This window comes from Mesoplodon bidens, assembly GCF_964165515.1.
Source record: "Mesoplodon bidens genome assembly, chromosome: 18".
In the NCBI taxonomy this organism is placed as follows: Eukaryota; Metazoa; Chordata; class Mammalia; order Artiodactyla; family Ziphiidae; genus Mesoplodon; species Mesoplodon bidens.
This window is the reverse complement of record NC_138175.1, coordinates 57,396,486-57,410,027: the sequence shown is the minus strand read 5'-3', so window position 1 is coordinate 57,410,027 and position 13,542 is coordinate 57,396,486. Positions and strand designations below refer to the sequence as shown.

General features: G+C 58.8%; 1 protein-coding gene across 4 annotated transcripts; it reads right to left on the bottom strand.

The window, feature by feature from the left end:
• Nucleotides 1-1,335: 1,335 nt before the first annotated feature.
• On the bottom strand, nucleotides 1,336-12,603 carry EPS8L1 (EPS8 signaling adaptor L1). 4 transcript variants are annotated; one of them, XM_081215742.1, is made up of 19 exons: nucleotides 12,572-12,603; nucleotides 10,783-10,818; nucleotides 10,508-10,566; nucleotides 9,785-9,946; nucleotides 9,306-9,455; nucleotides 8,647-8,729; nucleotides 8,009-8,270; nucleotides 7,622-7,748; nucleotides 7,331-7,419; nucleotides 7,161-7,235; nucleotides 6,914-7,062; nucleotides 5,658-5,799; nucleotides 5,523-5,551; nucleotides 3,442-3,571; nucleotides 3,227-3,340; nucleotides 2,720-3,020; nucleotides 2,361-2,535; nucleotides 1,797-1,929; nucleotides 1,336-1,708 (listed from the first exon to the last, which is right to left on the bottom strand). In XM_081215742.1, exons 3-19 carry the CDS (start codon nucleotides 10,535-10,537, stop codon nucleotides 1,622-1,624), a joined length of 2,238 nt encoding a protein of 745 aa, XP_081071868.1. In that variant the 5' UTR covers nucleotides 10,538-10,566; nucleotides 10,783-10,818; nucleotides 12,572-12,603; the 3' UTR covers nucleotides 1,336-1,621. The 4 variants fall into 4 exon arrangements, with proteins under 4 accessions (XP_081071868.1, XP_081071867.1, XP_081071869.1 ...); XM_081215741.1 differs by lacking the exon at nucleotides 12,572-12,603 and having other exon boundaries at nucleotides 10,783-12,037; XM_081215743.1 differs by lacking the exons at nucleotides 9,306-9,455; nucleotides 9,785-9,946; nucleotides 10,508-10,566; nucleotides 10,783-10,818; nucleotides 12,572-12,603 and adding an exon at nucleotides 8,971-9,274.
• Between the last annotated feature and the right edge of the window lie 939 nt (nucleotides 12,604-13,542).

Genomic DNA, 13,542 nt, shown 5'->3' with positions numbered 1-13,542 from the left:
TTTTGGGGAACTGCTTGCTTCCGTGGTTCTTTGGTTAGAAACGGGCTGGGGCACCAGGCAAGAGGCTGAAAGACGATTAGACACCTGCTAGGGCTGAGAGTATTCCGGGTGAAATGAACAGCATGAACTGAGGCGTGGAGACAGGAAGAGGGAAGCTGAGCACTGTGCTCGGGAAGCTTGTAAGCTTGAAAGGCTACAGGCCCTCAGCTGCCGAGCCAGACCTTGGATTTTATCTGGTGGGACATGGGGAGCCAGGGGAGGTGTGTGAGCAGGGGAGAGGGTGGGGTTGAGGTGGGAAGGAATCTTGGAGAGATGATGTGTCTGGTTCCAGAAGGAAGCCGAGGCGTCAGGGCGGCAAATAGGGGCTGAGGATCAGCTCCTGCCTGCCTAGGGCTGTGCCTCTGGTCCCTTCTGATCTGATTTTGGAGGGTGCCATCTGGTGGCTCGGCTAGAAGCTGAGCTCCGGGGGAGAGGCCAACAGGAATTGGTTGGGGTGGGGAGGGGAGCTTGTCAGGGGGGCATTCTGGGGAAGCAGAAGCGTCCACGCTGAACCAGGTTGGGATCCAGAGAAAACCAGTCCCAAACCAGCCTCGCCAGCCACCCAGATGACGGGAGAAAGTTGCTGGCTGGCCAGAGGGAAAAGGAGCTGTTGCTGAGGAGGTAGGAAGCTTCCTGTTAGGCTGTCGTCTCACAGCATGAAGAGTGGCCAGGAAGCCTGTGACACATTCAGGAGGCAGCCACTTCTCCGTAGCTGGACCCCTGGCTGGAGATGGGGAACAAGGTGTAAAAGTGGATGCTGGGAGACTAACCTAGGGGATGAGGGCAGGCTTTTCCAAAGAGGGTATTTGAGCTGGGTCAGGACAGCTGAATAGGAGTTCAACAGGCAGAGAATCGTTCCAGCCAGCAGAAACCAGCAATTGTTAAAACCCCCAGTGATTGAAGGGGTTTGGGGGAGTGTGTGGAGAAGGGCAGGACCAGAATGCACTGGGGATGAGGAGGTGAGGACGAGGTTGGAGATGTAGGCACCAAACCACTCAGGGCCTTGAATGCCAGGCTATGGGGCTAAGACGGCGACGGGGAGCCAGAAAAGGATTTTGAGCAAGGGGTGGACGGGGGCATTGGGTGTTCGGAAGATCCCTCTGGAGTGAACTAGAGGACAGACTGGAGGCTGGGAGGTCAGGAGGAAGCCTGAGTTGGGAGGATTCAGAGAAAGAAACCAAAGAGAGGGGGGACATCTGCTAGATTCCTTTCCTGTGAGGCTGTTGCTGGGGTGAGGGTCAGGTTCCTGGCCCCTGGTACCCGGGTAGAGAAGGGACATCAGTTGACACCGCCTGCTAAGAGGAGGCTGTTTATAGAGTGGGTAGCATTATCACAATACACAGGGCTCCAGAGCGCAAGCACTTGCCCTAAATTGTCTCAGTGCCCGTTCTCGGCCAATACGAGAGCATTTCTCAGGAGACTCCATTAAGGACGGGCCGATTTATCTAACCGGACGGGGTAAGACCAAGGCTGGAACAGGTCGGCGGTCCCTAGAGGGATCTACCGTTGGTGGGGGCAGTCTGCAGAGTCCGTTCTCCCGCGGGGCTGCTGCCTGGAAACTTAGTGGAGGGGCGGGGAAGGATCAAATGACTTCCGTTTCCACCTCGTCTTCCATCCTCTTCTTTTGCTTCTTCATTACCGCCTCCAGCTCTGACACTTTCTCTTTGTCCTGGAGGGGGGGTGGAAAATCAGGATGTTGGAGGCAGAGCCCTCAGCGCCCTCCCCAGTCCGGGCTCGGGGACGAGCGCCCGCCTCACCTCCAGCAGCGAGCGCTGCACTGTGATCTGGCTGTACACGCGCGCCCCCTCCTCGGGGCTCAGCGCCCGAAACTTCTCTTTCTGCAGCGAGAATAGCTGCGCGCCGCTCAGTGCGCCTAGCGCGGCCAGGGTCCTGAGCAGGGTCATGCCAGGGCACAGTCAGGCCTGTTGGCCAATCACGGCTCAAGCCTCCTCAGCCCCACCAACCACTTTACGCCCGCTTAGCCCTTTGTCCAATCTGAGCAGCAGTCTAACTCTCAAGCGGGGTGGCGGCCGCTGCTGATGGCTCCTGAATCCCCATCCACCACCAATCATAGCGCGCCGTGGGGTGGGGTGGGGTGGGGGCTGCCTTCCAAGGGAGGCGGGGCTTCCCTGGAGACTCCAATCGGAGCCTGGAAAAACATGCCAATCACAGCCCGACAGTCTAGTTGCTATCAGGCAGACCCCCGTTTGGGACCAATCCCGGTCTCCCGTGGTCTTCCATGCCCCCTCTGGGCCAATTGGAGCGCTCCGCCTCTAGCGCCGGTATCGCAGGGTCCCCTAGCCGGCACCTGCCACACTCACCCTGAGCTAAAGCCCTTGCCCTGCAGCCAGGCGCGGACCTCCGAAGCGCTGGAGCGCGGGCTGAGCTGCGGCTCCGGGGCGCGGGGCCCCGGGGCTGCGCGGCTGGGGCCCGTGAGGCCCTGGGCCAGGCGTGCCTGCAGCTCCTCGTTGATACTGAGCATCTGGGAGAATTTCTCTGCAGGCGGGAAACCGGGAGGGAGGGCGGACTCAGGGCGAAGGGCCCTGGGCTCAGAGGGTCGGGGACCTCCAGCGTCCTCGTGATGGGTCGGGAGTCCGTTTACTCTTTCTGAGCCTCGGTTTCTCTGCCTGGAAAGCGAGGACAAGGACCGCTCCTTCGAAGGGGTGCCCCTACCACTCACCCTTCTTGCCGGAGTCCAAGTTGTCGAGGCTCTCGCAGCTGTCCCTGGGAGACCGAGACGGAGCCGGAGCCTGGGTCCGCGCTGGTCGGGGACGGGGAGCGGGAGCCAGGGTCGGCGCTGGTGCGGGAGGGGTCGGCGGGGGAGGAGCCGGGGCCGAGGCTGGTGGAGGAGGGGGAGCCGGAGCCACGGCCGACACTGGTGGAGGAGGGGGAGCCGGAGCCACGGCCGGCGCTGGTGGTGGAGGGGGAGCCGGAGCCGGGGCCGACATTGGTGGTGGAGGGGGAAAGGGAGTGCTGTTCTCCTAGAGAGGGGAAAAAGAGGAGAGCACCTGGATCAGAAAGAGGACTGAGTCCCAGTCCCCTTCGCCTGGAGGTAAATTTCCGAATCCTCAGCCACTTCCTCTGCCAGCGATTTTGACCCCTTATCCCCCACGCCTCTTGTTCCCAAGACCCAGGATCTGACCCCAGCCCCTCTTCCCTCAAGACCCAGGAGTCTGCCCTGGCTCACCAGGCTGCGGCCCCCCCGCGGCCCCGGGTGGGGTGTCAGGATATTATAAGGTACATATCCCTCCTGCCCTCTCTGGTCCCGAACCTTCCACCACTTGCGCTGGTCATCCAGGACCTGGAAGAGGTACAGGGGAGGGTTCTGAGGCTGTATCTGTAGCTAGGGTTGGGTGGACTCCAACCCCCCCAGCCCCCCACCCCGTCCGCCACTCCTCTGACCTCCAATATGTCCCACTGCTTGACGGGCAGCTCGCTGCTATTGCGCGCCTGGAAGTCATAATTGCATAGGACCCACTTTCCCGCCGGCTCCAGCCCCTGGGGCTCATCTTCTGGTTCCTGGTCTTGGTGACTGAGGAGAAGGGGAAGGGTTGGGGGTTAAGGAGGTAGCCAGCTCCACTGCTCTGGACTGTAGGGTGTTGGTGTGAGCTGGGGTTAAAGCCAAGCAGGGGTCGAGGCAGGGGAGGCAGGTTAATACTGTTAACGGAGGTTTGAAATTGGAATACGGGTTTGAATATATTGTGCTCCTTATGTGCCTGGCACCATGCAGTAAGCACATGATATGAGTCTAGCCTCAGCTCCATTTTATAGATGAGAACATTCAGGCTCAGAGAAATAAAATGACTCTCCCCAGATTACACAGCTAGAGACAGCTGCTATTTATTGAGCATCTACTGTGTACTTGACTCATGCATAATGATAACTCACAAGCATAATAAAAACAATAGTTAACACTTACATAGCACTTATTACATGCCAGACACTGTTCAAAGTCTGCTACATATATTAGCTGATTTGATGCTAGAGACAACACTTGGTAGAACCGTGAGTTCGGACCCCTGAGTTCCTTCCTCCCTCCAGAGACCCAACTGTTATCTCCATTTTACAGGAAAGGAACAGCGATATAAAGTGACACGGTGATGTAAAGGTCACAGAGCAAGAAAGAGGTGTAGTCAGATTGGGACCCAGGCAGGCTGGCCCCGGAGCTCATGTCCTGAGTAATTCCATTCTACTTGCACACAGCTGGACGTGAACCTGAGTGCTCCCATGACCCTGAGCTCCTAACTGCTAGCCTGTACAGCCTCACAGACTTCTCCCTCTTTCAGGGAGGGATTATTATTATTTCCATTCCTCTCCTGCCCCCCACAAAGAACTTGAAGCGCAAAAAAAAGGTGAGTTAAAAGCTGTGGGTGTCAAGCTCAAGATTCAGAAGCGCACCGAGAGGGGGGTCCGCTAGACCAGGCAGCTGGGGGGAGGGGGAGCAGACTTTTAGCTCTGACAACCCAGTAAAAGGCACCTCATCCCGGATCAGGCCTACCTGTGCAAGGGAGAGGGGAGTCTTCAGGACCGAGGCACCCCCTGTGTGGGGCCGGCGGCAGCTCCCGCCGTCTCTGCTGAGACTCTGCCTGACCCCTCACCCAGACCCCCTTCTGCTCCTCCAGACCTGCTGCTTTGTTGTCTTCTCATCCCACGCAGCTTTCCTCACATCTGCCCCCCGACTTGCCCAAGGAATCCTAGTTCCTCTGGGCCCTTCTTCCCCCGGGACCCAAGAGTCTGCACCGCCATTGCTTGTTGGAACTATGAATTTGCACCCCCAGTTATTTCCTCCTCCAGAGACCTAGGAGTCCAGATCTCAAGCTTTAATGTCCTCCACCTTTTAATGCTTAAAAGGTTCCAGTGTAACACCCAGCAGGGACTGAGACAATTGCTCTACAGCCTTGGGAAAGCACGGGTCCAGCCTCCCAGCCTTTACCTCTCTCAGGAGCCCAGAGATATTACCACTTCCTAACTTTCCCAGAAACTTGCCCCTTGGCCCTTTAAGTCCCAAGCCTACTTCCCTGGGTCCCCAAGGTCCCAAGCACCAGACTTGAGCTCTTCTTCAAAGCCCAATATATAATTCCCCAGCCTCTTCTCTCCAACACCCAGGACTCTGTCCATATAGGGACCCAGGCAGGGAGCTTCCCAGGCCCTGGGAAACCAAACTGCCTTCTTCCAGACCTTTGGGGATCTAGGGGTCCCTCTCAAACTTCACCCACTCCCAGCACCCTCCTCCCTTAGACCCTGGAATCTGGGCCTCCAGTTCCCTCCTCCCTCGAACCCAGAAGTCTGGGCCCCACTCCCTCCCTCGTTGATCCTCCCCCCTCTCCCAGCCCGGGCCCCTGCCTCATCACCACCTCACCCACCTTCGAAGAGCCGGAAGACAAAAGGAAAAAGAAAAAAGGGGAAGCGGAGTCAGCGCTGGGAGCCCCCAGGACGCACCCCTCCTGGACCCCACCTGACCCGACTCACCCATTGACACTCACCCGTTGACAGCGACCTGAGGAGTGCTTTGCTGCAGGAGATGAGAGCAGTAGGTCAGGTGGGGCCCGGCCGGCACCGCAGAATTCCCAGTCACGGCCCCCCTGTGTCACCTGGGGGAGCTTAAGCCTTAGCCTCACCTGCTGGCGCCGCCGCTCGTGTTGTAGCTGTTTCTCTACTGGGTCCTCCCAGGCGCGGCCCTGTGGGTCCGTGGCTGTGGGCTCCCAGCCGCTGTAGAACTCAGGTCTGTATGGGGGTCCCTCCTCTGAGGGTAGCTCCATCCTGCAGCCAAGGAGGGGCAAGGGATCCTCAGGGATCCTGGTCTGACCTCCCTGTCAGTAACTTCGTGAAGTTTTCCCCCTCCCCTTAAGCCTCGTTCTATTCCAACAATTCTAATCTTGCCCCCTTTTGCCAAGCCCTGCCCTTGCCTCTAAGCTGCATCCACAACATCAACTATATTTGTAAATACCCTGATTCCATTCATGCTCCGCCCTGGCCTCTGAATCTCACCTCTGATTCCAAACCGTGTTTCTAGCTACACACATCCCGTCCCTTTCCCCTAAGCCCAGCAACTAGCTCTGCACGTACTCCCTTGAAGCTCTCAGCCTCCAAGCGCAAAGACTGCACCCCCTTTCCAAAACCACAGACCAAACGTTTCCTAAGCCGGCCTCTTGGGCATAGCCTCACTCCATTCCTCTAAGTCCTGCCTTTTATTCCAGTTTGAGTTTTTTTTTTTTAACCATGCTACGAAAAACCTAACTACCTAACTTTAAGATTTATTTTTGCAACTTTTTTAAACAGAGAAAACAACACACTCCTTGGGGAAAGGTGAGTGACTAAGAGGACAGGTCCTGGGTACAAATTACTACCACAGAGCCTGGAGTTGATAGGCCTGCCTAGGAGAGAACCACGGGCACCGCCACACCACCAAAGCGGGTAGCTGCTGTCTGAGGCTCAGCAGACAGTTTCATACGCCACGGAAAGCTGCTGGCCTTCCCTCCAATCGGATCGTGGCATTTGACCTAGTCCCACCTGAACTTCAATTTCTTTGGCGACACCCTCCAGCTAAGCCCCACAACTAACCTACCCTCCTAGCCCCATCTTTCCAACAGCCCCGCCACTTCCTCCCAGCCCCACCCGTAAATCACCACGCCTCCTGCTTCCCAGCCCTGTCCCTCCAATCACCACGCTCCCAGCCCCCCGCCACGCCCCTGGATCACCCCGCCTCCTGCCTTCCAGGCCTGTCTCACCAATCACCACGACCCCAGCCCCCCCCCGCCTCGCCCCTGAATCACCACGCCTCCTGCCAGACCTGTCTCTCCAATCACCACGACCCCAGCCTCCCAGCCCCGCCCCTAAATTGCCGCTCCTCCAGCCTCCCAGCCCCGCCCCTTACCCCGGGCGGGTCCAAGAGTCCCCCAACGAGGTCCAGAGCGTGTTTTCAAGTTGGGTGACGTTGTCCCACAGTAGCGCCACAGCCTCGGAAGTCAGATGCGGCCGCCGCACGCAGCTCGCGAACTGGGGGCCGCCCGAGGTGTCCACAATCTGGCAGGGGCGCAAGAGTGGGCAAGCTATCAGACCTTCTCGAAGTGGAACCCTCCTGCTGCAGGCTGCCCTGAGGGCTGAGGTCGGGGGTGTCTCACCATTTGCAGAGGTCCGAACAGGAAGTGCAGCAGTTCTGGGGAGGAGGGGTTGGAGATGTTGCTGCGCAGCCGGGCCTGTGGAGCCGGGGAGGTGCTGGTATTAGCGCGCGGACAGGTCAGGTTTGTTATTCCCCTCGCCCCCTGACGCCCCGGGATGAACCCGTCCTCACCAGCAAGCTGAAGGCGTACTTGATTTTCTGAAGCACATCAATGAACTCGGCCTCTGAGGGCGGCTTGGCCCGCAGCGTCAGGAGGCCCTCTGGGTAGCGAGGCAGGCGCGGTGATGGGGCACATGCAGACAGCGTCAGGCAGGGTCGAAGAGAGAGGCAGTGACCCAGTGAGATCGCGATAGGGAGTCAAACTGGCAGGGGGTGCAAGGGGAGACCCAAGGGAGAGGGTGGATATTTGGGAGTGGCCAGGAAGGGGGTGTTCAGGATTGCCAATCGGTGGCGCCTCCTCACCCCCGGCCTCCCGGTGCCGGGTCCTGCGGCTGCGCTCTCGGTGCTCCAGCACTCGGGTCGCCTCGGCAGACTTCTGCAGCCTTGATACGAAGGTTTCCACGTCGTCGAACACGTGGTTCAGGATGTCCTGGGGGGCAGAGCAGGGGGATGCGTGGGACCCCTGAATCTCGGACCCTCATCACCCCTGTCCAAGCCCTCTCAAACCAAGAGCGCTTAGGCACATTCAGGCCAGGCCACGCCCTCTGATGCTTGACCCTGCCCCCATTCTGTCCCCGCCGGCCACACCCCCAGAAGTCTGACCAAGTCCCCAGAACCAAGCCCCACCCCCTGACAGAAGATTCACACCTGCAGCCAGTCCCGCCCCGGCCCTAGCCCCGCCTCACTCACCACTTCCCGCTCCGCCTGCAGACTGGCCAGGTCTGGGCCGCAGGGGCTCAGGTCCCGAGAGGCCGGGTCAGCGCTGCTGCAGACCTCCGCCCGGCCCGACCTCCCTATCTCTGCAGTCTCTGGGATGGGGTCCGCCTGGGGTCGCCCGCGGCCCGCGGCCGGCTCCACCGTGTTGATCGCGGCGTGGACCGTCGGGCGGTGCTGCAGGGGCGGGGTCTCGGCGGTGGGCGAGGGGTGGCACTGCAGCTCCTTTCGCGTGGCCCTGCGGGGGAAGAAAGGGAAACTGAGGCTGGGCACACCGGGGGGTCCGGGGAGGGGAGAAATTCGGGGCTTCAATCTGAAACACTGTGGCCCAAAGGGGTCAAACCTAGGCTCTCAGTGGTAGGGAGAAATCCGATATATGGGGGATGGGAGGGCACCTCTCCGGAGGGAAACTGAGGCAGAGGGAGGAGAAACCGAGGGGAGGGGAGTACACTTGGTACAGGGTTTGTTTGACTCCATTTAAAACTCGTTCTGCTCTAGGCTAGTGGTATCCACCGATTTCTCGGATGGGGAAACTGAGGCCCAAAGAGGGGAGCCGGCTCCCCAGAGACCTCCCCGTCGTCTCTTCTCCCCAGCTTCCAGCCCGGCCCCCTTACCTGAGCGCCGCCGCCCTGCGCTCCCCGCGGCCCGAGCGGTAGTTGTGCAGAGCCCCCTGGATGTCCTCTCGGATCAACTCCGCCTGTCAATCACGCCGTCAGGGCACGACCCCAACCCACCCACTGCCCGCCCAGGCGGCTCTCCGACCGGATCGATTCCTCAGCTCGGCCCCAGACCACGTCCAGCCAAAGCTCACGCACTGCGCCCACGCACGTCCACGCCCTGCACTCACACCCCGCCTCTTAAACTGTCCCTGCCTTAGGCCACTCCCCCAACCACGGAGACCCAGTCCAGACGGCACTTCGCCCCTGGACCACACTCACTCCCATCCTAGTTCTGGCTGCTCCCCCAGACTCTCACTTCCATGTTCTGTCCACGTGCTGTCCGAGCTCTTAGCTCTTAGCCTCCGTCTCCATTATGCCCTCGCGTTCCTTCTCGACCCTACGTTCAATCTGTCCTCAGATCCCCCTCCCTCCCAGAATTCCTTTACAGGTCACGCCCCCTCCGCTGGCCCTGACCCCGCCTTTGCCGTACACCATGCCCCCCGTCTTAGAGGCCCCGCCCCGTTGGAGGTCCGGCTCCGGGCTCCGCCCAGTTTCAGCTCCGCCCCCGGAATCCGCAGGGTCTCAGCCTGTGGCCCCGACCCCCGTTCGCTCACCCCCAGACGCAGGCCCTGGAAGAAGTGCACGTCGGGCTGCGTGCGCTCGGGCTCCTGGCACACGAGCAGCAGCAGTGAGCAGCTCTGGCCCGGCGGTATCACCGTGTCGCAACGCACGATGGCGCTCAGCGGGTAAGACTCCAGCTCCTCCTGTGGGGTGGAGGGTGGGACGGCGGGTAAACTGAGACCCTGAGCCAAGGATACTCCTAAGTGGTGACAGCAGTGCCAGCAGTGCCAGCACGTACAGGCACTGCGCGGGGCAACCTCCACCCCAAGTTGGGGGGCCAGGGATAACACCCCTGTTTAATAGATGAGGCTAATGAGGCTCAAAAAGGGGGCGGGGGTCCCTTGCCAAAGTTCCTAGAGGAAGGACGTGCAGGAATCAAGATTCACACTCAGATCCCTGACGTCCCTGGGGCTCTCCATGCCTTAGTGGGCTCAGTCCAAGCTGCTCCTTCCACCCATGTGCCCCGTGGCACCTTGGAGACTGGGTCCAGCAGCGCAACGTGTTTGGGAGACACGCGCAGCAGCATGTTCTGGGCCCAGACGCGGCCTTGGCTGTCCATGAGGGCCAGCTTCCGCGAGGCGTCCTCCACCGTGTGCACGCCGTCCTCGTCACCCAGGCAGAAGGTCACCAGGTGCTGGAGAAAGCAGTGAGTCCCAAGATGAAGCCAGGTGGGCTGAGAAGCCCCTGGAATCAGCCTTCCAGCCTGCGACTACGCACACCTCCTCTGGGAAGCCTTCTCTGATCACCTGCGCCACCTCCTTCCAGTGCCCTCTGTGTGTCTTCCCTGGGTTAGGCTCTCCAGCTAGACCCCTTGGAGGCAGAGAATGGTCTGGATTATATCTAGTTCCTTCTAAGCAGCTCTACCTCTGTTAGAGCACCTGGCAATTTTGCTGGTACCTCTGGACCTTGTCTGACCCCTACTCATCCAGGATTGCATCTGATTTGTCCCTGTGGTCCAACTATCCAGCACAGGAGCTGGTTCAGAGGAAAAGTTGGCAGATTCAAGTGGAATTGATTTCCTCCACGGAATACCCACATCTGAGGCAAGGCAGAAGAAGTCCACTTTGCAGATGAGCAAACTGAGTTTCCCACGTTCTTGCTGCTTGGAGGTCTAACTGCTTTCAACTCCCCCATCTCCTCAGGCCTGCCTTGCCTCCTGCAAGACTCCCCGTGGCAACAGAGACCCCAGACTCACATTGACTGGATATTGGGAAACATCGGCCATAACCTCAGTGGAGTAACGCTTCCTCTGTTCTGTGGGGGGAGAAGGAGAATGGCTGCAGGAGACCCAGCTCCCAGCCCCTTCCCCCTCAGACCCAGGAGGCCAGACCCCCAGCCCCTCCTCCCTGAGAAAAGGAGTCCAGACCCCTAAACCCTTCCCCCATCAGATCCAGGAGTTCGGGTCCTCAGTTACCTCCTCCCTCAGACCTAGTTTCTCTTGGCCTGGGGCTTCCTTGCCCCTCAACTCACCATAGATAGACTTGGCATTCCGTTTGGGAGAAGCTTCTGGACTAGTGAAGGAAAAGAGGGGTGAGAGGGGCCATGGGAATTGGGGGCAGATCATGGGAGTTTTGAGTGCCCAGCAGAGCTTGTGAGGGCAGTGGGGAGCCATGGAGGGTTTTGAGCAGGGGAGGGCAGGGCCAGAGCTGGACTTTAACAAGACAAGTATGGCAGTGGTACTGGGTCGTGGTGGTGAGTGTGGTCTCTACTGTCACACAGACCTGGGTTCGAATCCTCTGTCAGCTACTGCGTTGTCATAAGACCCCGGGTGGGAGACGATCTCTCCTGCTTCAGCTTCCCTTTCCATAAGACAGGGGTTAGTTACCCTATAGTGTCTGTCTGGTAGGTCTGTTGGGCTAATTCAATGAGATGATGCAGCTGGAATGCTGTGCAGCCTTAGTAACTGTTATTATCATTGTTAAGATGATGCAAAGGGCTTAACACGCAGTAGTTGCTCAATAAATGGGATTTTTTTTTTTTTTGGCTTCGCTGTGCTGCGTGGCTTGCAGGATCTCAGTTCCCTGACCAGGGATTGAACCTGGGCCACGGCACTGAAAGCGCCAAATCCTAACCACTAGACCACCAGGGAACTCCCAATAAATGGGATTTTTTACAGTAGCATTAGTATTGGGAGTAGATGGAAAGTTATCTTCTTCCCCTCCTACCCCACGGGCCAGGTTCTTTTCAACCAAATCCTTCTCTGTCTCTTGCCCTCGACCTCCTCTTCAAGGTCACTTTCTCTGAGAATTCTCGAGTCCCCGTTTCCACAGAAATAACAGAAGCTCAGAGCTTGGTTGGGGTCGGAGATGAGAGATGAAGGATGAGAAGCTCTTTTAGTCAAACCTCTGCTCCTCATCCTGCTCTTGTCAGTCAAATCTCCCCACAATTTGATTACCTCTGGGCTGGAGAACTCCTTCCCTTCCATCTCCCATGCAGCTATTCCCATGCTTCTCTCTTTATCCTTCTCCCTGCTCACTCCAGGAGACTTGACCCTTCATTGTAAACAGCCCTGAGTTTTTAGCAAAGGGTCAATATTTAATTATAAGATATAACAACTGGGAATTCCCTGGAGGTCCAGTGGTTAGGACTCGGTGCTTTCAGTGCCGTGGGCCCGGGTTCCATCCCTGGTTGGGGAACTAAGATCCCATATGCCACGCAGCGCAGCCAAAAAAAGAAAAAGAGGGCTTCCCTGGTGGCGCAGTGGTTGAGAGTCCACCTGCCGATGCAGGGGACACGGGTTGGTGCCCCGGTCTGGGAAGATCCCACATGCCACGGAGCGGCTGGGTCCGTGAGCCATGGCCACTGAGCCTACGCGTCTGGAGCCTGTGCTCCGCAGTGGGAGAGGCCACGGCAGTGAGAGGCCCGCGTACCGCCAAAAAAAAAAAAAAAGAAAGAAAGAAAAAGAAAAGGTAACAACGATAGCCTAGCAGTTCTCATGAGTTGAACACCTGCTGTTGGTCAGATGCTCTGCTAGGTCCTGTATGTGCATTAGCCTATCAAGCTCTCAAAATCGTCCCTGTTTCACGGAGGAGGGACTGAGGCTTGAAGAGGTGATGTCCTTTGGCCAGGGCCACACCACTGCTGAAAGTTAGCGCCTGGATTTGAACCCGGGTCTGTCTGCTTGGCAGCAGGAGGGAGGCAGCTCAGGTGGTCTTCAGAGTGTCCAGGCCTGGGCTGCTGTAAATGCCACCTGCGGGTGTGGATGAAAGGGGGGGGGGAGGGGGGGCGGCCGGGGGACCTGGTGGACGGGGGTACTTACCCAGTGGTGGTGCTCATGGCACTGAGAATGGGGAGTTCCTGCCACCTGGAGCCCTGGGAGCCAGCAAAGAGGTGAGGCTGGACCTGATCGCAGGACCTGTGTTCCCTGCCCCAGCACCTCCCCGCTCAGACCAGGAATCCGGGCCCCCAGCCCCGCCTCCCTCAGACCCAGATGTCCAGGCCCTCAGGCCCTTGTTCCTCAGACCAGGAATCTAGACCTGCAGGCCCTCCTCCCTCAGACCCAGGGATCCAGACCCCCAGCCCCTCCCCCCTCACACCTAGTACACTGCCGCACCCCCAATTCCTCAGGGCTCCATACATTCAGCTCCCTAACCTATGTGTGCTCCATTTTCCTTCCTCTACCCAGGGATCCTGTCTCCCTGTCTTCTAGCCTTTTACTTTCTCAGGGTCCCAGGAGTCCAGAACTCAGAGCTCCTTGTCCCGTGGAACTAAAGGGTTTTGACACCAAGTCTCCTCAGAGAACCATTCATCCAATTCTTCAGCCCCTACGACCCCATAGTCTTCCCTTAGGTGTCCGGGTCCGATCTCCAGCCTCTAGCTCTTCAGAACTAGACTTTAGTTCCCCCAGCCTTTCCTGGGTCTGGACCCAGGAGTCTGGGCCCCCTGCTCCCCTCCCCCAGACCCAGGAGTCCCCACCTCCAGCCCTTCCTCGCTAGGACCCAGCTCTCTTCCCTGGGCCCCCTCCTCACCTGCTGCTCAAGCTGTGTCAGACGGGAGGCTCTGAGCTCTTCTCTCCCTTCCCGACAGGGGCCTCTCCTTCCTGCTCACTCCCAGGGCCCTCCCTCCTCCGCATGCCTGAGCACTCACCTGGTACAGCCTGCTGGCGTGGCCCCTGGGCGGGGCTGGCTGACAGACCCAGGGCGCCGGCTGGGATGTCCTCGGGGGAGCCAGAACGCTAATAGTCTCCATCACAACAGGAGAACAAGAACTACAGCAATTCTCCACCGGTGC